Consider the following 21,676-nt stretch of genomic DNA (forward strand, 5'->3'; position numbering starts at 1 on the left):
GAGGTGGGAGAACCATCAACATTATTCTTGCCATAAACACCTCTCTGTGAACATCATCTCCCCACGAGGTCAGCAGCTGGGCCATTGCCCCCAGTTCCACTCACAGAGCCCCTCTCTGAAGCTTCTGTGAAAGTATCCTGATGGGACTTTTGTAATGAAGTGTGAGCATCAGTTATTTCCTACAACTTAATTTGCAGTGGTTAACTATCCACTCCTTGACACTGTAGGAAAAATAGAAGCAAAGAAATCTGGCTTGATGAAACAACCCACCTTTGTGAACCTCAAAAAATTTATTACATGCCAGAAATTGAGGGTGCACTTACTTTCCAGAAACTTGGAAGTGATGTAGGGTGGTTTGCTCACTGCTGTCTTCAACAAAAAGTACATTCTACATAGGATGTTCCCTCTTCAGTATTTTACTGCCTGGTTATTTACGGCTCTTTGTCTAACACGCATTGCAATGTTCACAATTATTACACAGAGCTCCTCAAAAAGCTCAGCCATAATTGTAGAGTACTAAACTAGATGATTATCAGTTTTCTTTTGCCCAAAATTAATATTTTATTACAATTTCCAAGTGCACCTGAGTGAGCCCATTATTCTTGATATTGTATAAAGTGACATTTGAAAGCAAATTGTATTGACAGACCCTCATTGAACAAAATTACTCAACAAGAACCATCAAGGAGCAATTGTACATTGTGAATTCGACTATGATTATAGTACTCCAATAATGAGAAAAGTAACTTTTTTTTTTCCCCAAGTTAATGCATTTTTCTCTACTCTCAATTCCAGCACCTACCCTGCTATATTTGTTGTTAAATGAAAACAGCTGATCCTTTCTCAGTGACTAACAAATTGATTCTTCTGTTGCATATGCATTTCCTGGGATACCTGAGCCAAATGGCTCTTCCAGTTTATTCTTTCCAGCCTCAGTACTGTTTCACTGGAATGTTTAGCCTACAAACCCTACAACTAATACATAATGGCACGTATTTTCTGAGAACAGGAGTTCAAATGTAGATGGACTTTTCCATTAGGCAGGCAGGGAGTACCTCAGAACCAAAATAAGGATGAGCAGCAAGTAGCATTAATACTGAAAGAAACATATTTTGTGCTGGTCAAGTAGGGTTAAGCTTGAACTGTAAAACTGGGATTAAGCTCTGAGTGTAGGACATGATTAAATGAGGTTCTCACTCTCCACCCTTGCTAAATATCTCATTTCATGCTCAGAGGGGCATGGTAAACAACTCCAAACATTTAAATCCTAGAAGTTCACAAAAAAGTATTTGCATATGTGGTCATTTTTACACAATATTCACTACTATTGCATATTTTTAAAATCTGACTACAGAAAATGTGGAAATTTATTGTTACAAGCATGTGAGTTGAAGCAAGTTGCTGTTCCTTACTACCAGGAGCAGAAACATATGAAGAGGAGAACAGGAGGAGCCTGACAGATACACACAGAATGTATTTGTAAATAAGTTGCACACAGCTTCTCTTTGTTTCAAGATTGAGGGAAAAAAATCCAAACTCTCTTTTCAGCCAGTGGTAAAACACTGGATATAAAAGCAGAATCGGAATTGGTTCATTTTTGTGAGGTGGGAAGCAGGAGAAATAGTTACCTTGAATGATATTAAAATACTTTTGGTCTGTTTTAGGTAGGAAGCCAGTGTGCCTTTACCAAATTCAACTCGCTGAAGTAGCATTCCCAGGCCCAAATACTGAGTATGGGAATTAATCTGCCTAAATCTGGATTTTCTGGATTTTGTTTAGGTATCTTATACAGTTGGTGAAGACTAGACAATCCTGTAGAGACTCATGTGACCTCTCTGTGACACACAGTTAGGAAAATTAGGCTCTTTCCCTTGAAATGCCTTTTTCTTTCTCAGAGAAAGAAAATCAAGCTATTGCCAGCCATGGAGATGTCTCCAGTTATGGGAGTTAAGTTATGGGAGATTAATGCTTTTGTGTTCATTCTTCATGTGTCAGTGAGTTTATATATTTTTCTTCTTTCTTCAAGTTGTACATTCTTGTCTAAAAACCTCTGCATCCAAAGTTGGCTGCTTGGCCCATCTTCATTGTAGCTCTTGACTTTTGTTCATGGTCAGAATCAGAACTGAAGGAAGAAGCTTGACAGTGTGTGCCTTCATGTCCTGAAGGTACAGACTCTCAAAGAGAAGTAGAAAAAACCTCAGGAGATCACAAAATTATCACAATGTTAGGTCCAGGGCATCATGTATTTGCTGGAGTCCTGACTCGTGATGTTTTGTTTTCTTAATTTTGGATTTAGCAACGCACATGTTACAACCAGAGCTTCCTTTGTGGGTTTTGGAACATTCAGGAGTGCTGATGCATGGCCTCCACTACTTCTGCACATGAGAAATGATGCCTTTCTCATAAAGGAAGAGTGGAGGATCACGAGTTTTTTATAACTCAGTGGTATCTCAGAAGGTTAGTCTTTATGTAGACTAAAGGGAAATGGGCAAAATGTGCTCAAATAGTAAATGGAAAAATACACAAAGGATATCCTGAAGTCATGTCAGAATCTTATAAACTTCACAATCAGGTATAATATGGAATAAACAACAAATGACATTTTAGAATAGGATTGAAATAATACCATAACCATGTCATTATGCTTATGAAAGCACAAAACCCTGTTTCATTGTAACCTTATATATGGTTTTTTAAAAAAATTTTGCTCCTGTTCAAATTCACGTTGTAGCTTATAGCTTCTAAATATAAAGTCCCTGTGATAATAGGTAAATTCACAACTGAGATTAAGTAGAATTTGCTTCTCATGTCCCCTAAGAACTTGTTATGAATTGTGGCAGGCTGAATATGGAAGTGCAGAAGCCCCCAGTGCACAGATTTCACATTGTTTAAATTCCTTTACGTGCTCCGGGGTCAGCAGGGCAAGTGATCATTGATGCAGTCGGACTCTGTGGTCTCATTTTGAACCAAAGAACATCCCATGCTCTTTCCACAAAAGGATGTGGATTGCATTGAACTCTGAGGAACTTTAAGGGTGAGGTGTCATTAGATTAAGTGAAATACGCTGAATTTCAGTTACAAAATAACTGAGGTGAATTGTTTTGGTTAATCCAACTGGGCAAAAGTATCTCACTTGAACTGAATCTGAACAGAATGTGTTATCTGTTATGATTTTTTCTCTTATTCTCTGCTTCCATGCTAAAGCCAAAGTGCCAGAATTTTTAGGATTTTAAGTCACATTTCAAGCCATATAAATCTTTTCCAGAATCAGTTCTCTTAACAGGTTGGGTTTTTCCCCCAGAATATAATTAATTTAAAACAGTGGCCAAAATATTTTGTGACTTGTCTTTTGCAAATTGCCTATTCTTGTAAAGAAACTATTCTACCTTCTCCCGCCAACTCATACAGGGGGACAACTTTATATTATAAAGGCCTTCAATGCTGTGGTTTCCTCGTTTAAAATGGGATGATATAACATAGGATTGGAGATAAGATGGTCAAAAATGCAATCCTTGAGCACTGTTTGTTCTTCTGACTCATGATTTTGTCATTCCTTAAACCCTAAATGGCAGCTTTCAGAACTGGTCTGCAGTGCACCAACGCTTGTTCTGCCCCATCTGTACTGCTGAATTCAAATAATCCCTCTCACCCTAATAAAGGCATTGGGTTTTTTTAATTTCTGCTTATAATATCCATGTAAATATAAGCAGCAGGAGTGAAACTGAACTTTGTTCATCCATATTGTCTTTGTAATGCTAATAAATATATGTAGAGAGAGATGACACAGATAAACAACCCAACAAATAGGAACCTGGAGAAATTAAATTCTTTTTATTCAAATATACAGATCTGAAAGTATAAATGCAAGGGAAAAAGTAAAATTTATGCCAGTTTTTGTATTTCTATAATGCAATTTTAGCCATTATTTCTCTCTCATCTACCCAATCTCCAAGTAGTGACAAAAAACCTATTTCTTTTGGTTTTACCCTCTCCTGCATTCCACTTGCTTCTCTCATGGAAAGATAAGGATCAGAAAATAAATAATGGAAACGACACAGCTGCTTTCTCTTTACAGTTCCACTTTCCTTTCCTCAGTATCTTCCAGAATATCTTGTAGGCACACTGGGGGATTGATGTGGATTAGGGCTTGCAGGACCAGCAGGAATGCTCAAATTTCTGTTGTCCAAAGCACATTCTCCCTTTGTGAGGAACCAGGAGAACCACTTGCAGTGCTGGCTGCAGTGAGAGGGGAGGGCCAGGAGATTTGAGAAGGTATTTTATATATACAGACTTTTCCTGGCTTCCAACACACCAACAGGCATAAATTCTTGCCAGTGGGTCACAGAGTAGCAAGTGGAAAAGCATTTAATGTATAATTACAGGAAAACAGCTCAGAGAGCAGTGTTTCCAGATTGTGTTGATACAATAAATCTTCTTCAGCTGGCAGTGATAGCTGTGTGGCCATACCTTACTAACAACTAACCAGCACTTTGCGGTTATTCATGTATTTTGTATTGTTATTAATTGATTTTGCAGAGGTATCTTCCCCTGACTAAACTAACTTAACTAATGGGAAATGGTATATAGACATGAGAAAATCCAAAATGCACTAGCAGCAAGATAAGTGATTAGGAAGTTATGTGATTAGGATGTATATATGTTATCCTATCCTGTTTGCAAACTCTGGCTTCTGAACTCTCAAGCAGGAGTCTGGAACTGCAGCTTCTATTTCTTGAACACAGGTCTTAGTCAGGGGCCTTTTGTAATGTGAGTCAATAATTCAAGTGGGGTGGCTTGCAGTAAAATTCACATTGGCTTCATGTGAATTGATGTGGTCTAACAATGCAAAGACAAAAATGCAAAGTGGCGGAATTCTTTTTAATTGGTTTTTTCATAATCTTTCATTTTCTTTCTTTCTCTTTTCCTCCACCCATTTTGAATTACGGGATTTTTTTTTTTTTTTTTTATCCACTGAAATGAATTCCTTTCTGGTGCATACAAATGCATTTTTAATCGTGACAGGAGAGGGGAAGCCGCAGTGCCAGCCCGTGGCTCTCGGATTTGAAGGGATGTGTAATGAATGGAGCAGGTGTGGGCTCCAGGAGTGCCTCCCAAGGCCTGCGCATTCCTGTGGCTTGCCCTGGGGGTGCCCTGAGTGCTGTGGGAGCGTGGAAGGCACAGTCCTGTGAGGGCGTGCCTGTGTTTGGGGCTGTCTTATCTCTCTGGCTTTAGCAGGAGATAAATCAGTGGGCAACCAACAGCAGAACATGGCTTTGGAATGAAAAGATGCCTGATAAGGAGGTGATTTCCTGAGCCACGTGGATTCTGATCTGCAGAAGTGATGGAGCAGTATTTTCTAATACAAGCCAGGGAACAGGTGCCAACCTGTGCTATTTTAAGTGCAAGAATGAGTATCATGTGTTTATGTTAACAAATCTATCCTCATAATTGGTATTAGAGATTTCATGATAAGTGTGTAGAAGAGGAACATGTGCTCACTATTCTTTTTGGAGGATTAATCTTACAAAAAACGTTCATTAAAGGAGGCTTTGCTGCATTATTTAAAATGACAACAGGAGACAACAAGCTGAATATTTTGTCATTGATATGACACTTCAGATTCTCCTCCTTATTCATCACTCTGGCATTCAATTAAATTGCATGCTATCAAAATCTTATGTTGTGGAAAAGAAATAGAGAACTAAAAATATATACAATGTGTATTTTAGATTTAATCGGTATTTTACATTATTCGGCAATGTATGGATTTCTTTCCTTTTCTTTTTTTTGCATTCCTGCTTATTAAAAAAATGTCAAGCAGATTGATCAATGGAAAATACAAAATTGCAGCATATTCGGAGGTGGCATGACATCAATGCAGGTTGTTTGTCATTTTCACTGGTTTTGTTTGAATGGCATTGCAGTACAGCTGGGTGGGAGAACTTCAGCAAAGAACTTTCTAGGAGAAAGTTGTCAAAACCAGTCAGCTTCTTGTCACATGGTGGGAGTTGCCTCAAAATAGTGAAGAGCCCCTGCACCTTCTATAAATTCATCTCAGTTCTGATAAATTGCTGTCCTTTTCCTGCATCGTGCCAAGCCCGAGTACTGCTCTTGTGTGTTCAGTGTGGCTTTCTGACATGCTGGAACTCTGAAATGGATCTCCCAGAGCCACAGTTACTCCATGTGCAAGGAGGGGAAGCTGCTTTAGACAATATCCCACATGTGTCTGGGGTGGGAATATTTATACTTTCACAAAAATTATGAGAACTGCGAATGTGGGTATGGTATCAGTGTGTGTCTTATAAGTACAGTTATTATCTCATGTTGTTATCTTAACTATGTAGTAAAATGATGCATCTGTTATAATGTGCTGCAAATTATACCTGTGACATATATCGTGTGTAAAATCCATATTTGGGGCTCAAACCTATTGCCTCAGGATGCTATATAATTCCTCTACTCTAAAAGTCTGTTTTGTCACAGTACTCCCCACTCCAGCAGTGCTAAGCATCTAAAACTGCTGCAAGTCTGATTTGTTTGACTGATTTGATCCTTGAATCCATCTTCAAACATTTTTATTTCATCGTCCCCCAATTCAAACAAGAAGCTGTGTGCTCTCCTCCAGCAATGCCTGCAGTTTTTAGCTCCTTGGTTCCAAGCACTCAGCTCATACCTTTTTCAGTGTCCTTTTCCCATTCCTTCTCTTGTGTGGCTCTTGACTGTAAAATTAACTCAGTTCTTCAGATGCTTCTCCTGTGCCTGTCCCTGTATCTGTGTGGAAACACTTCCCTGAACTGTGCAATTCTTTGGACTGGAGATTGGGTGTGTTCCTATCCCAGGAGGTGCAGCCAAGACAGAGGTCATTGTCACTGCCAGGAGAGCCTTTGCTGCTATCTGTATCCCACTGCTCTTTGTCCTTAAACCTGTTTAACTTCTCCATCTTTGTGCTATAAGCAATCCTCGGAAAATAATTCAGTGCATTCCAGCATTGCATTAGCCTACCCCTTGATAAAATAACCAAAGATTGCTTCTCTGTGTCAGAGACTTCTCTGCCCCCTCCCATTTATTCATTCTTGTTTTGAGGATGAAGAATTCTTAGTATCATGAGAACAACATGCATTTTCATGATAAGTAATAGTCCTTTTTTATTTATTTATTTAGATGCAAACACTATACTAGTTTAGAAATCTTCCAGTATTGTTTTTAAAGTCAGTTTTGTAGTTCTCTTTAAAACAAAAGCAGTATTTTGTGTTTTTGCAGGGGTCCAGCAGATACAACCTTTTCTGGACTCAAATTGCAGTACTTGGTAAAGGATAACATGCTGGCAATAGAGCCAGTGCTACCACTTTGATGATAAAAGTTCCCATTAGATTCTATGGTGTACCAGAGTTTTTTACTCTTCAAGTCACCCTAACAATAGCTGACACATTTTTGATCCACGGGTGCTCCAAAGACAAACACTGTGCTGGCTAAAAATTCCACTGTCACAGTCCGACTTGGAATACATAGATAGCTCCAGGGGTACATTAAACTTGTAGCCAAAATCAGGTGGCTTTTATCAAGTGCTGTCACACTAAAAACCTGATTAATTCAGAATTTAGGTTTGTTTCCAGATTAAAGATTTTTGTGTGAGATAATCAAGTGATGGAGCCAGGTTTATTTTCATGGTGTCATGACACATTGTGGTGTCTTGACACAATCTGAATTTCATTTGAAATTTAGGTAGGATGGCAAGTAATACAGACTGAGTCAGTGGGAAGCTATCAGCCTAAGTGGCTAAATTTATTGATGATATGCTGATTTTCTGATATACAGCAACTTGATTGAAGGAAAATGCTGCACTTTTTTGGTGTATTTAGTGCCATTCCTGTGCTGTCAATTGGAAGAGCTGGTTTTGTGTTAAGGCATGTCATTTCAAGTCGTTCAAGTTGAGTAGTTTAAAACCTCATTGTCCAGTGAAAAAATAAATCCACAGATAAATGCATATAAACACATTTCATATTACTTTAACCTAGCAGCACAGGGTCTGAGTAAAAGCAAGTACAGGTGGGGGTTTTTTGGAGAGAATGTTTTGTGGGAGAATGTAGAAGAATTAATAGTTCCATTTACAAAGTGTGAAAACAATTTGTGTTGAAGGATATGAATCTAAGGAACATAAAAGCTGTAATGACAGCCTGTGAACCTCTAGAGAACCTTACAGCTTCTGGAAAGTGTAGAGTGCCCAAGGATTACCCACAGGAAACCAGGGGCACTGTTTTAAAGCTCCATTTGTCCTTCCTTTCAAATGCAGATTTTCCATACAGGCATTTTAGTTGTTGATTTACCCAGAAAGAGAAGTTTCTGGGTAACTTCCACCTGACAAAATATGCCATCTGAAAGCCAACTCTACACCCCTATTTATTGAAAAATGCTATTGTCTGCAACAATTCAGAAATTACTACTTGCTTGAGAGGGTTCTGCACAGTGTAAGATTCTCTAGCATCAGGCTGCAGTTTATTTACTTCCCTGGATTACAGGGTTTTCCTTTCATGTGGAGGTGTCAGCCCCCGACAGTAAGGAAATGATAAAGGTAAGGGAATCTAGAGCATTCATGTGCTTGAAACTAAAGAGGCTGGGCTGTACAACCAGTCATCATTAGCAAACTGAACTAAAGGAAACATAAATTTTTGCAACACTCTGATCTCTAGGAGCTTAAGAATGATGTATCTTTTAAGTTTATAACGCAAAGCCAGGGTATAACCAATGGGTGCAGATGAATATAATTGCTTTGGTGGCAGATGCACATCAGCAGCTGGGACTAAACATTCAGTTAAAAAGAAGCTGGTAACTCTTCACACTTCCTAAAGCCTATCCATTAAGGCATCCCAGAATTTTCACACAAAAAAATGTCGTAGTATTGTGACAATACTATGAAGTGTTTTATTCATTGAAGATGTAAACATGAGAGTTGATACAGAAATAATCACAAATTTCATTAGAGGAAATGAGGCAATATTGATAGGAACTACGGAAAGACCAGACTAAGCTGTGTGGAGGGGCATCACCAGGAACCCAAAACTCTGGGTCAGCGTGCTGGGACAAACACAGAAATGGATCATTCACTTTCTTAAATTGAAGGTTAACTGTACCAGCACAGGAGAAATACCTGGCTGTGGCCTGTTGTACACTGTGGACAGTTTAATAAACACTTTTACTGTTAACCAAACTGAACAGAAATGAAGAGTTGTGCTGGAACAATCCAAATGCACTTCTACGCTTTATCAGCCCGAGTATTGTGTTTGTTTCTCATCCCCTCAACCAAACAAATCACAGCCATAATTTGAGCAGAAGAGGGAAAAAAAGGGATGAAAGAGTCTTCTTTTGGGCTTGCAGAATATTGGCCTGGCTGATGTTGTATTGAGGAGGTGAGATGGTAGACTCTCAATGTCACCACTTGGCATAGCTGTGGTTTCCCACGAACCCCAAAAGAGGTGGCCATTCCCATGGAAAGAAAGGTCTGCCATTTTAAGACCTTTCACCTCCTTCCTAATCTTACTAACATTCTTCTTCATTAGTTTTTTGTATAGAATGGCTTCTTTGGGATATTAATAATTCTAAACATTGCTGAGCAGCCTGGTTGCCCTTCTCCTGCCAAGCACTTGTAGAGGGGTGGTTTTTCAAAGGGTACCAGCAGTGAGCTGCTATTTAAGTACACAGTTTAAAAGTGTGCCTTCAGATTTGGATATCCTTATAAGAAATAAATGTAATGTCTTGTTCTGCTTCAATCTGGATATGGTGCCACCCTGGGACTGTGCAAGTTGAACAAAACCTTGCTTTGAGTAACACTGTGTATATTTTATGTATTTACAAACATATGAACTCAGAGTTTTGCTGGATTATACACACCCCATCTAGGAAATCTAGAAGAGCTTTTTTGGTGACACCCCATTCTATCTGTCTCCTCTGTTTCTAAGTCACTGAGATGTTTTTCTTTGAGAGGAAAATTATGACCCTCAGTTTGTAATTACTTGGACATGGCTTATGAATATTTGGGTTTTACCTTAATTCAGATATAGTCCAAAATATGGCACAGCAAGTTTTGCTATTTGGATATAACAGGCTCTTCTTCGATCATTTTTAAGGGAGAATACACCAAAGTGAATGATGTGCATTCAGCTAATCCAATAAAAATAATAAAAAAAAAAAGATAAGGATAGTATATAATTCTTGAAGAGTAACACAAGGAATTGTGTTTGTGATATAAATGAGAATTTTGGAAATATTTTACATATTTAGCTACTGTGAATAACCTCTGCGGAACATCTAGAATTATAAAAGCCCCATAATATATTTATAATCCTAATGTGTTTCTTTGCTGTTTTGCAGGCAGACCAGTAATGATTGTAGTTGAATACATGGAGAATGGATCCCTTGACTCCTTCCTGCGGGTGAGGTGCCATTTTCTGATGACATTTGAATAAGACACCATTCTAGGTTAAGATTTTAAATCATTTATCACGAATTAATTTCTACATAATGTTATTCATGGATTTTTAGTGAAGAATAGAAGCCTTTTCCCCAGGGTACATTTCTGAGGTACAGTAATACATTAGAGCATGGCTGGAAATAAAGAAGATTTAAACTTGAGAATATAATTGATTTCTTCTACAAAAGTAGTTCCTGTATTTAGCAAAATGTATTTCAAATTGTGTTGTTGTGAAAGAAAAGATAAATTGAAGCATAAATGCCTGGCCTTATGGAAGTGGTTCATTTTTCTCAATCACCTTCAAAAATACTGTTACAATTTTTTTGGTTGGTGAAGCATAGAATATACTCAGTAATTGATTTATAATATTTATGGCTACTTGCATTTAACAAATTGAATTAGAAAACAGTTCATGGGTGAAATGTCCTGGCATTAATTAACCCCCAAAGGTCCTTAGTAAACATTAAAGAAGGGCTAAAGAAAATGTGAGTAATAGGATGGCAAATTGTATTTAATTCTTCTTAGAAAAGTAAAAGGAAAGGATGACTCCCTCTGTGAGCTAAACTTACCCTAAAATAGTCTCTTTTTTAACAGAACCCCTGGAAATGCTCCAGAGGCCCACTGACCTAAGACCTTGTGTGAATAATTTTAATGTCAAGTATTTCAGATTTGTCTTAAAAAGTAAGCACCAGCTCTCAGAAGCTCACTGCCTTGCCATTTCCATCCTGCAGAATGGTAAATCTGGGGTTGTGGGAAGTCCCACGGGCTTGGGAACTTGTTTGAAAGGGTACCCCAAAGGAGAGACGTTCAGCAGGGAGCTGTGGAAATACTGGCATGAAAATCTTGGTGATGGTGATTGAAGGATGCTTTGGTAGCAGGAAGAAGGACCTGGTAAGAGGAAAAAGTGAATAAGCAGGAGTGAAAAGCACCCAGCACTTTAGAAAGAAGATGTACATGAGAGGGGAGAAAGTCATGCAGGCAGTACTTTTGGGAAGAGGGGGAGCAAAAAGAGAAGAGCATTTGGAACAAAGGATACAGTACAGCAGAGCCATTGCCACAGATACCTGTAGACACTGATTCTCCTTTCTTTTGGTTTTGATTATTCCATAGTAATATTTATCTAACATTTCTTGTTGTCCTCTTCACCGACTCTCCCAAATAATTTTTCATTTTCCGTTGTCAAGACACCTAAAAGATACTTATTGTGTTGCCAGAAACACACCAGCACCACAGTTTCCTGTGAGAATATGCTGATTTCTCAAAATCAAGCTATTTTTATGGAACATTTAATATCATCCATGTCTTAGACGCTGGGTAGTTTTTAAAAATTACTCCCTTTTCCTTTCTGGCTCATCTCTCTGTCCATCTGCAGCAGAGGGACTGCCACTGATTTGAGTAGCAGCTTCCCTGCTCTGTAATTTTTCAGCAGTGCCCCAGGAAGATGTGTCTGGTGATCTGAAACATTGTTCTGTGTGTGTGTGTGTGCAGAATTTCATGGAAGAGAATGGAACCAAGTCCTGAAATAATTCATGAGAGAGAATTACCTTCCTCTGAATGGCTCTGTGTGATATCTATATCCCACGTTTATTTCACATGCATTCATTTATCAGAACAGTTACTACTTATTATGATACTTTAATAGAAAGTGGCATCAGCAGAATTACAATGTTACTGTGGAGCAATGCGTCTCATATTGCATTGGATATATCTGGAAGCAGAACCTCTGGGGGGGGAAATGTGAGCTAATAATTTCTGCAGCTGTTTTTCATGTATGTTATTTTACAGCTTCAATTCACGCTTCAGATATGGGTTATTCTTCTAAAATGCTTTTTAAATGTACTTTAGATAATATTCAACATCCCAAAGCACTGTAGATATATGTCAGCATTTCTGTTTAATAATTAGCAGAGCAAATGGCTGCAAAGTAACCTATTTAAAAAGAAATCCAGCTGCTTCATTAATAATAGTTGTTTCCTGCAGATATAAGTCCACATTTTTAAAAGCTTTTGTGAAGATACAAAGAAGCAGAGAGGCTTTATCTTTAGCAATCCTAGTGAAAGGCATTCAGTGACTATAACAAATGTTGTGGGATTTGGAAGGGCTTATAAGACAGTCTGTCTTTCTTATTATTTAAAGGAATCAATTGTTCCAGTGCAAAGTGTTTTTACTCAGAGGAGAAAGAAGTCCATTTCTCACCATAAGAAATACTTCCCAACATACCACAGCCAGCAAAAATTCCCTAGTACATCACTCCATCTGTGTTTCTCCAAAAGCCAGCAAAAATGGGTCAGTCTTACAAATTCAAAGTGAGATTCTGTGGTGAACCATATGAGGGTATTCCAGAGGAAGAATTCCATTTGCCATCACCCTCCTCACAGCCATGGTGGGATATTTGCTTTCATGCCAGTACAGATTGTGCCATGAATCAGAAGCCTCCCCCCAGCCTTTAATCTTTCACCCCTAAAATCTTAACAGCCTTTACTTCCTTGCTTTTCTGAGAGCAGTGTCCACTTTCTGCTATTTGCATGGATTTAACAGCAAGCTGGGCTGAATTATGTCTTCCCCACCCCACAAAATATCCTGTATGCCAGCTGCTAACTCTGAGCTTTTGGGTAAAAAATGTTGGCAAGGATTTGCAATATGAAGCTGCTTCAGAGATATTCTAGTGGGAAGGCATCAGCTAATTAGAACCAATTTTGTAAGATGATGGTAATTAATTTCAGTGATTGTGCATCATCAGACATCCTAAATTGCTGGATACACTTGACACTGAGTTTTCCTCAGAAATACTGCATTATTTTCACAATTATATAAAACTCATTTACAAAAGATGGAACTTAGTTTTTTGTAGTGTTGTTTGGGATTTTTTTATCATATGAGATTGAGACATGTAGGTTAATCATATACAAAAGTATACCTGAAATTTTCTATCAATAAAGCAGTTGTCTGCCCAGAAATGAGGTTCATGTGGCTTCATTTCTGGTAACACTTGGAGAGATTTCTCTGAAAAAGGATGTGGGTTTCCAGCTAAGTATTTCCTCAGGGGCTAGAAGCCTCTTTCAGCATTACACCAACAACTTCCAGACAGAGGAAATCCGTGCTTGGAAAGAAAGTGGCTGACCTTTGGGAATTGAGGAGACCCAGGTAAAATTTCCTGTTACAAGCTTCACACACAGACTTCGGATGGGGCTCGTTGTCGTTATGTTTTAGCACCTGCCTGTGTCACAGAGATCTCAGCAATCACTTACTCTGCAGGCACATGAGGCAAATTATAAAGGCAAGAAGGGTTGAAAGGGCAGCTCTCTGTATTGATAGAAAGATGTTAGTGATAAGACAGACTAGGTGCAGTCAGATGTGTTTGCTCGGGCTTGTTGTTACAGGCTGCAGAAGATACGACAAGAAAGACAACCAGGAGAGATGCATAATAACCACAAACAACAACCAGAAAAAAAGCTGAAAACCCACAAAACCTTGTTAGCAAGCAGTCTGGCAGTTTGCCATTGCTGTGGGTTGGAGATGATTGCAATAATTCCTACAAAAGTCCTTTCCCCTAGGTTGGTCTTTTCACCCTGCCACACCGATCCCCCCTGAGCCCACTCTCTAAGCCTGTGCCTCACAGATTCATGGGGTTATTCAGATTCAAATCTCATCTGCTCCCTTTTGTTTTCACAGTTCCATTTAAGGGGTCATTCTTGGATGAAATAATTGGATTTAGCATCACATGGACAGGAGCAGGGTGATTAGGAGATGAGGTGGCTTCTTGAGAAGAATGATACCTGCAGAGCTCTATGCTGGCTGTGGTCTCTGCTCACCTCCTCGTGCATCAGGCAGTGTGGGCATGGATTTAAACACAGAAAAGGAACATGTCTGGAAGCTGCCTTTTGGAGGAGGTTTGTGTTGGCTACACAGAATCATGTAAAATGGACCAAAAAATATCACCAGAATACTGAATTCTTTCATACTTTCCTGCAGCTACAGACTACCAGAGCTTTGTTCCTGCTCAGCGTCCAAGGTGTGCTGAATAGACAGAGGTATTTAAGTTTGAAAGATGCTCCAGTCTTCCCCAGTTTTGTGAATCTCAGAGCTGTAAAAGGAAGCGATGCATTTCCCTGGGATAATCACAGCAGCACCTTTGTGCTTGCCATTGTAATTCTCCTCCTCCTACCCAAAAGCTGGTGCTGATATATTTCCATTTGCTTCAGAAAATTAAAATACTTGTTGAAAAAAGTTAGATTTATATACAGGCAAGCATAGTAAGTGGAAATGCTGCCACACATATATTTTTATTTCAGAGAGTCTGTAAGAAATTTGCTTAATTGCCTTAGAGCACCAACTGCAGCATACTGTACAGCAAATGAAACCCTGGAATTCAGCTTCAAGTTTTAATCCCTCGAGGCTGGCCTAGCAGAGGCTAAGATAAGTGTTACTAGATGGAGACAATATTATGATATAGTGCTCTTTCTTGCAGTAATCGTTATGAAGTTATTCTCAGAGCAGCTTTGCCATCACACTCACCCTTTTTTCAGTTTAGATGCTCTGGCAGACACATTTAGCAAGTTCAGGGGAAAGGGAGAAAAGACAAAAATGAACACTTGTAGCAAAGTCTATGAAACAATGTAGTAAAGTGTGTGTTGTATATCCATCTAACATGGCCTCCCCAGACAGAGTAAGCTGTGAGGAAGAGAAGCCAGATGGTCTTTTCTAAGTTTAATGGCTCCTGTTATTATTTATCTGCATTCAGAGAGGCAACAACCTTGGTGCTCATAACTAATATTCCCTCTTTTGCTTCCCCACGCAGCATTCATGCGCACTTTAATTTATTGGAGGCACTTTCCTTTCCTGGCAGGATAAAGGTGGCATTTTGCTTCCAAAAGTCAGTCTGTAAAATAGAAAACCTGCACTGGAAACCTGGAAACTGCTGATACAATTTTTTTTTTTTTTTTTTTTTTAACCAAAATCAGACTGAGCAATTAGAAAGTGAATTTGAAAGATTGCATTACCTTACCAGTGAAATTGTAAGCAACATGTATTGAAGTGATCTAAGATTGCACTGAGAAGCTGTCACTGATGCTACAGAGCCAGCATTTGTTCTCAAGCAATGTTTTACCCTGCTAAAAGGACACATAAGCAGCATTTCTGATGCTGCTGTGAGAAGTTCATTTAGAAATGCTGGGGATTTCTAATATGTAGATTTTCTTACTTACACATTAAATACCATAATATTCTTAGTACTGAGCAACAGGAAATTTATTACAAACTGTCTTACATTAGAAGGCAAAAAGAATTTGATAGGTTATGTGGACTCTTTCAGTGTGCTCTTTACCTTTGTGAATTTGTCAAGAATGGGAAATCAGAAGATCAGAACAGAGCCAGTGTCTTTTAGATGAAGGGATTTTGAATGTCTTTTAAAAGAGAGGAAAAAAGAAGCCAAGAAATTACAAGCCAGTCAGCTTAATGTCAACTTCTGTAAGATTTCTGGAACAAATTATCAAACAACGTCTAAGCATCTTAAAGATAACAGTGAGATAAGTGTGAGCTAACCTGGATTTGTCAAGAACTAATTCTGTCAAACAGATCTGGTTTCCTTTTGTAGCAGGGCGCAGGCTTTGTGGCTGAGGGAGAAGCAGTTGATCTTGTAAACTTTGGCTTTAGTAAGGCTTTAAAACTCTCTCACATGAGATCCTTGTGAGCAGGTAGAGAAATGTGGTCTTCATGAAATTTCTGCTGTATCGGCTACATCCTGTGTGGAGGGAATGGAATTTGGATGGAAAGATGTATGAAGTAGGGCTGTTCTGCACTCTGTGTTTCCCCAGATTTTTTTTAACTTCTGGATCCTGACACTGCAACTAAACTATGAAATTTTCAGGCAATACAAAGCTGAGAAGGAACACAGGCTGTCAGCAGGGTAGAGCTAGGATTTAAAATCATCACAACAAATTTAAGAAATAATTTAGTAACTAATTAGCTTAAAATTAATTAGAAATATGTAAAGACAAGGGCACGATACTCCACTGTGGCTGGAATAATCAGCTATAGAGTAGAGGAAAGAAAACGCCTGTTCAGACAGAAGTCTGATGAAAGAAATTACTGTAGAAATTGGGGTAGGTCAGGGGCATTTGCATTGCTGTGACAAATGCAAACAGCAAATACCACCATGGAATCGACAAATAGGAGTCTCCCCTGCAAGGTCTGTGAAGTGTTTTTTTTCCTCTCTGCTTCACACTGGCAAGGCCTCAGAGTACTGCCTTGTTTGCACCTCAGTTTTTCAGGAACTGCATGGAGTGGTTGGGCAGAGTCCACAATAAAATCAAAATGAAAAGTAGCCAAGGAAATGAGATCTGTGGACTGAACCAGTGTGAAGCCCAAAGAAAAGGGCAGGAGAGATATTTAGTCTTGGTGGGCATAAAAAACAGTTGCAAAGAGGAATTGAAATCTGTGCCAGTCCAAGTGCCAGGCTCAAGGGAGGCACCTTATATAAAGTATGGTATAAAGTGGACAGAATAAGAAATAATGGCCCTAGTGGTCTTCAAGTGCAGGTTATAAAAGCATGTCAGGAATGACACAGGGTGAGAGATGATTTGTTCCCTGCTCAAACCCTTCCAGGTCTGTGATTCTGTGACAGCTGTGTTCCAGTGCACCAAAGTGGGCAGGGACCCCTGGTTATTCCAGGGCATCCCCTTCCTGCTGTAGCTGCGTGAGGAAAGCAGGGCCACAGGTCACAGGGCTGCTCTTGCTGTGCCTCCAGATCAGAGGGTGGTTGTTGCACCTCATAATAACCTTTGGAAGGGCTTCATCTTGCAAATACTTTTTAATAATAAAAAGATTACCCATATTTTTAATGGTTGAAGAGTCACTTAGGTTCTCATGTAGGATCACTCATTAGCATTTAAAATGAACTAAAGTAATTATATTTAATTGAATTAAAGGAACCTATTAATAATAATTAAGTCTGCATGGAATTCTGTCAACAGTTGAATGAAGAAGAAATTATCAGTTGACCTCATTTAGTACCAAAAATATAAACTTTAGTGCGATACACATGATAGTTTGAAGCATGAGTTACACTTCGAAGAAACACCAAGCTGCAACTTGAATTTTGGAAGATTTATCAGGACAAAGTTCTACCATTTACTTTGCACAGTAAAACTGTAACAATAAACGCACAGCAAAAACTGCGTCTTTCACACAGTGACCAGTAGGAACTGTCAGTGGTGAATATGATCTAGGTTAGACAAAGAAACACCATTTTCAATGCTGCTCTCCACCTAAAATGAGATCTAAATAATCTGCAATAAAATATTTAGACCTGTAGCAATCAAATCCTGCACAGAGGATAAAGGCCTAAAAATGTTCTGACTCATTTGGCAAATAAAGAAGTGGATTTTGGAATAGATGGAACTCCAGAAACAATACAGAAAAATCCAGTGGCTACACCTCCAAAAGGTTACTGGGCAGTGAAATAAATAGAAACCTTCTGAAGAAGAAAAATTCCAGGGGCTTGTAGAAAAGCACTAAACTGGGCACTGGAGCTGAAAACTGGAGAGCAAAATACAATGAAACTCTGGATATCCTCTTTCCTCCCCTCCAGTAACTGACCCTCTTCACCAGCCCATTATATGTCAGTGCTCTTGAAAGTTCTGTAACAGTAGGAGAATATTTCCCTTACATAAGCTTTTCAAAAGCAAACTGTAGCTGAATAAAAATCACATTTTCAGGGCTTTAAAAATGCAAGAGTAACTGCTCAGATATTGCATCTATACCCAGCTGTTGAGAAAAGTTAGTTTAGCAAAGCCATCAAAGGTTGATTAAAATTTAATGGGATGATAGGATAAATGTGGTGAGCCCACTGAGGTCTGAATTGCTGCCAGTATTGATTAACACCCTTAACAGCCCAGTGGGAATCCTATCAAAAACATATTTCAAATCTAAGCTATGGGAATCAGAATAAAGCCCTGGGTAACAACCATCCTATCGGTCAGATGAGTGTTTTATTTCCCCATATGACAAGTGAATGAAACAAGATAGTGGAAAGTTGCCAAAGGATTGTACCTGGGGACTTAAAAAATGCTGAAGATAGGAGGTCAGATTCTAACTGCTATAATTTCATCAACCTAGTTGAATTTTCCAAAGGTTAAATATAGCCCATAGTCTGTATCCAGATCAGCTTACATCAAAAAAAAAAATTTTGATGCATTGAAAGATAACAGTTTATAGATTGTAAGGGGATACAGCTGGCATGGAAACTGATGCAGAAGTGATTACAAAGAGACTTGATTGAGAAAAGACTGTTCTGCTGACAGTAAAAATGTAGTCGTTCCAACTGCAAGGCTGGCAGTGAAAAAATATAAAACCAAGCATGAGAAAAGAGAGAGGAGAGCAGACGCAGTAGAGGATTCTGAGAAATACAAAGAGGGAGAAGTAGGACAGAATAAAATTGCAGCTGGTACATTAGCAGGCCTGTCATTTCTTTAAAGGTGAAGATAAGAAGCTTTAACTTTTTGTGTCAAGGCAGAAGCCCAGAGAAATTTGAAAGAAGGAAAAAGAGAGAATGGCAAAAGCATGAGATTGTTTTAAACTCAGGCATTACTGCTCTACTGGTAAGGCAAGTACTGAGACTTGGAAAGAGCAGAAAAAAGGGTATGTTTTATGAAAAATCAGCCAAGCATGGTCTAGATTTGAAAGAGCAGAAATTAAAAAAGGAAGGAATGAATGCTTGCAATCCAAGAGGACAAAAGGTTAAGGGAGGTGCTGCAGATGACTCTGAGGTTTGTTGAAAGAATGGCGCTGTTAAGGAAGATAAGGAGGAGGTAGAAATCTACAGTTTTGAGAGGTTGCTTTAGTTTGGTGCTTTGTTGTTGGGGTAGAGAGGGGCTTGAATGGTCATTTTGCAAAAGTCAGGTACTGACACTTTTTTCCAAATCCTAATTCTACAGTTACCTGAAAAGAGTAATCCATACATGGTAAGTGTGAAGAGTATTAACTGTTGGCAACCAGCTTTGTCATTTTTGAATCAACTGAACAATTAGAATTACTAAATAAAAGGCAAAATTCAAATCCCATGTGGCTTCATTACAAAAATATTGAGTTAATGTCCTTCCTTTACAGGAAGCAGCTTAAAGTAGTTAAGAATATAATCTTTTGTCTTTCTTTGCTTATTTGCTGAATGGAATGAGTTTATTTAAAGCACCTGTCGCTGGTAATTTGGGACTCATTACAATTGTGTCTGGACCCTCTGCTCAATGTCCTGTGCAGAACCAGCTGCTCACAGGTGGCCTTGATGGAGACGACAAGGGAGAGTGTGGCCTGATTGCTTGGGGAGATCTGCTTCCACTTCTGTGTGGAGGTTTTAGAGACAGAAAGGCTTTACTTCCCTGATACAAGGCACTGACACATTCAAAGGGGAAAAATTGCTCTGAATCAGTTGTATATAGCTGGTTTCAAAGAATTGTCCTTAAATGTGCTTTATTGGCACGTGGCTGTGGTGTTCAGCCACTGATGGAAGCATGACTCCTTAAATATAAATCTTGCTGGGAAGTATAATAAGGCTGTGAGGTTTTCTAGCTGACAAGGTGTGTTGGTATCTTCCTTTTACCATTTTCTTTCTGGTTTTTGTCTTAGTCTTTAAATGTTCATATCCTGATTAGCTGGATATAGGCCCCAAATCATTGAATCATTATGGAAATGCTGAAATACTTTGCTGACCAGGGATAAAGCTAAGCGTATCCATACAGTTCAGCCTGTTGCTTTGGTGAATCTAAAGAATTGGCTGAACTTCCTGTAAGCTTCTTCCCTATAAAAATCATCTTGTTTAAATGCATGAGCTAAGCAGTAGAAATGTCCTGAATGCTGATCCGAATTTGCTATTTGTCTGTAGCCCAATGCTGAAAGTGTTGAAAGAGAAAATGGAAAGTTAACTTGTTTGCAGGAGTTGTTGGCTTTTGTTTGGCTGTTCCTGCTAACAAAAATCCTGGCTCACTGAATAATCCACGAGAAGCTAAATGTCTGCCAGTTGAGGTCACAAAAATACTCCTGCAAGCAGTCTGCTGTGAATGGTAGGTAGGGCAGGCCTAAACAGGGCAAAGAGCCTGTAATCACATTTCTGTGCGTGCACTCCCTTGGTCCCCACTGCCATTCAGGAGCTGTCTGATGCAGGACAAAAAGAAGTGTTCACTTTAATACTGCAGATGGAGAAACTGAGGCCCAGCAAGGTTGCCCAGCTGGGCAAGCACAGTTAATGACATAACTCTGATGTACGTGTTCAACTCCAGGACATTTCAGAAGGTGCTAAGCAGTTTAATGCATTCATGGGTCTGAGCTTAACCTTAATCAGCTAGGAAGATTTTGGGAAAGCTACATAACCCTTGAATTTCACCCCAAATCTCCTTTTTAATCTAGTGTTCAGAGATTAGGTTTTAGGTGCACAACAAGCATGAGCTAAAGCCTCAGACTTTTTTCAGGTTATTTTGGGATTTTTTTTTTTTAAACAAACAAACCCTCCCAAAAAAAAAAAAACATAAAAGTGAGGTAGCAACAGTACCCTAATGCAGACAATCAAGGCTGAGACAATAAAAAGAGGGGTTTTTGTTTCCTGAGGCCATGGAGTAATAGGTGAAGATTTTTGTGTCCTTTCTCTTTCTTGTACTAAAAATAGTGTTGGGAGAAGGCATTCATGGTAACCAAGTATGAAAGAAATTAAATGTTGTCAGTGGGAAGATTGTGAAAATGTGTAGGAAAGGGGGATAAGCTGCACAATGAGAGATGGGATGCACTGCCAGCCAATTTAAGTAGTTGAAAAAACAAGCTTGCAGTGGGCAGCTTGGCTGGATGGGTGACAAAAGTATTTTAAATAAGAGCTGTGGTTAAGATCACTAGAATGAAACAAATAGAAAGTAGCTGTGCTGTTTCTTCCCTTGCAGAAGCACGATGGGCACTTCACAGTGATCCAGCTGGTTGGGATGCTGCGGGGGATTGCCTCTGGCATGAAGTACCTGTCAGACATGGGCTACGTCCACCGGGACCTGGCAGCGCGGAACATCCTGGTCAACAGCAACCTCATGTGCAAAGTCTCGGATTTTGGCTTGTCACGGGTGCTGGAGGACGACCCCGAAGCCGCCTACACCACAAGTGTGAGTTTGTCTTATCTCATTTGAACAGCTGATTGCTGGTGCCTCTTGTATTCCAGCTGCAGATTTGTCTGTGCTATAGGAAGAA

At 39.2% G+C, this 21,676-nt stretch overlaps 1 protein-coding gene across 1 annotated transcript in view; it reads left to right on the forward strand.

Annotated features, from left to right (window-relative positions):
* LOC121673383 (ephrin type-A receptor 6) overlaps positions 1-21,676 on the forward strand; it is a gene marked incomplete at its 5' end in the record, with an annotated part of 112,050 nt that overhangs the window by 39,333 nt on the left and 51,041 nt on the right. The window contains 2 exons of the mRNA XM_042046657.1: positions 10,366-10,427; positions 21,382-21,591. Of these exons, the coding sequence (XP_041902591.1) occupies positions 10,366-10,427; positions 21,382-21,591 (272 nt within the window). The remainder of the gene's footprint in view (positions 1-10,365; positions 10,428-21,381; positions 21,592-21,676) is intronic.

The sequence above is a fragment of the Corvus kubaryi genome, unplaced genomic scaffold (genome assembly GCF_017639235.1).
Source record: "Corvus kubaryi isolate FWS band 111438036 unplaced genomic scaffold, C.kubaryi_AGA036_p1.0 65375, whole genome shotgun sequence".
NCBI classification, from domain to species: Eukaryota; Metazoa; Chordata; class Aves; order Passeriformes; family Corvidae; genus Corvus; species Corvus kubaryi.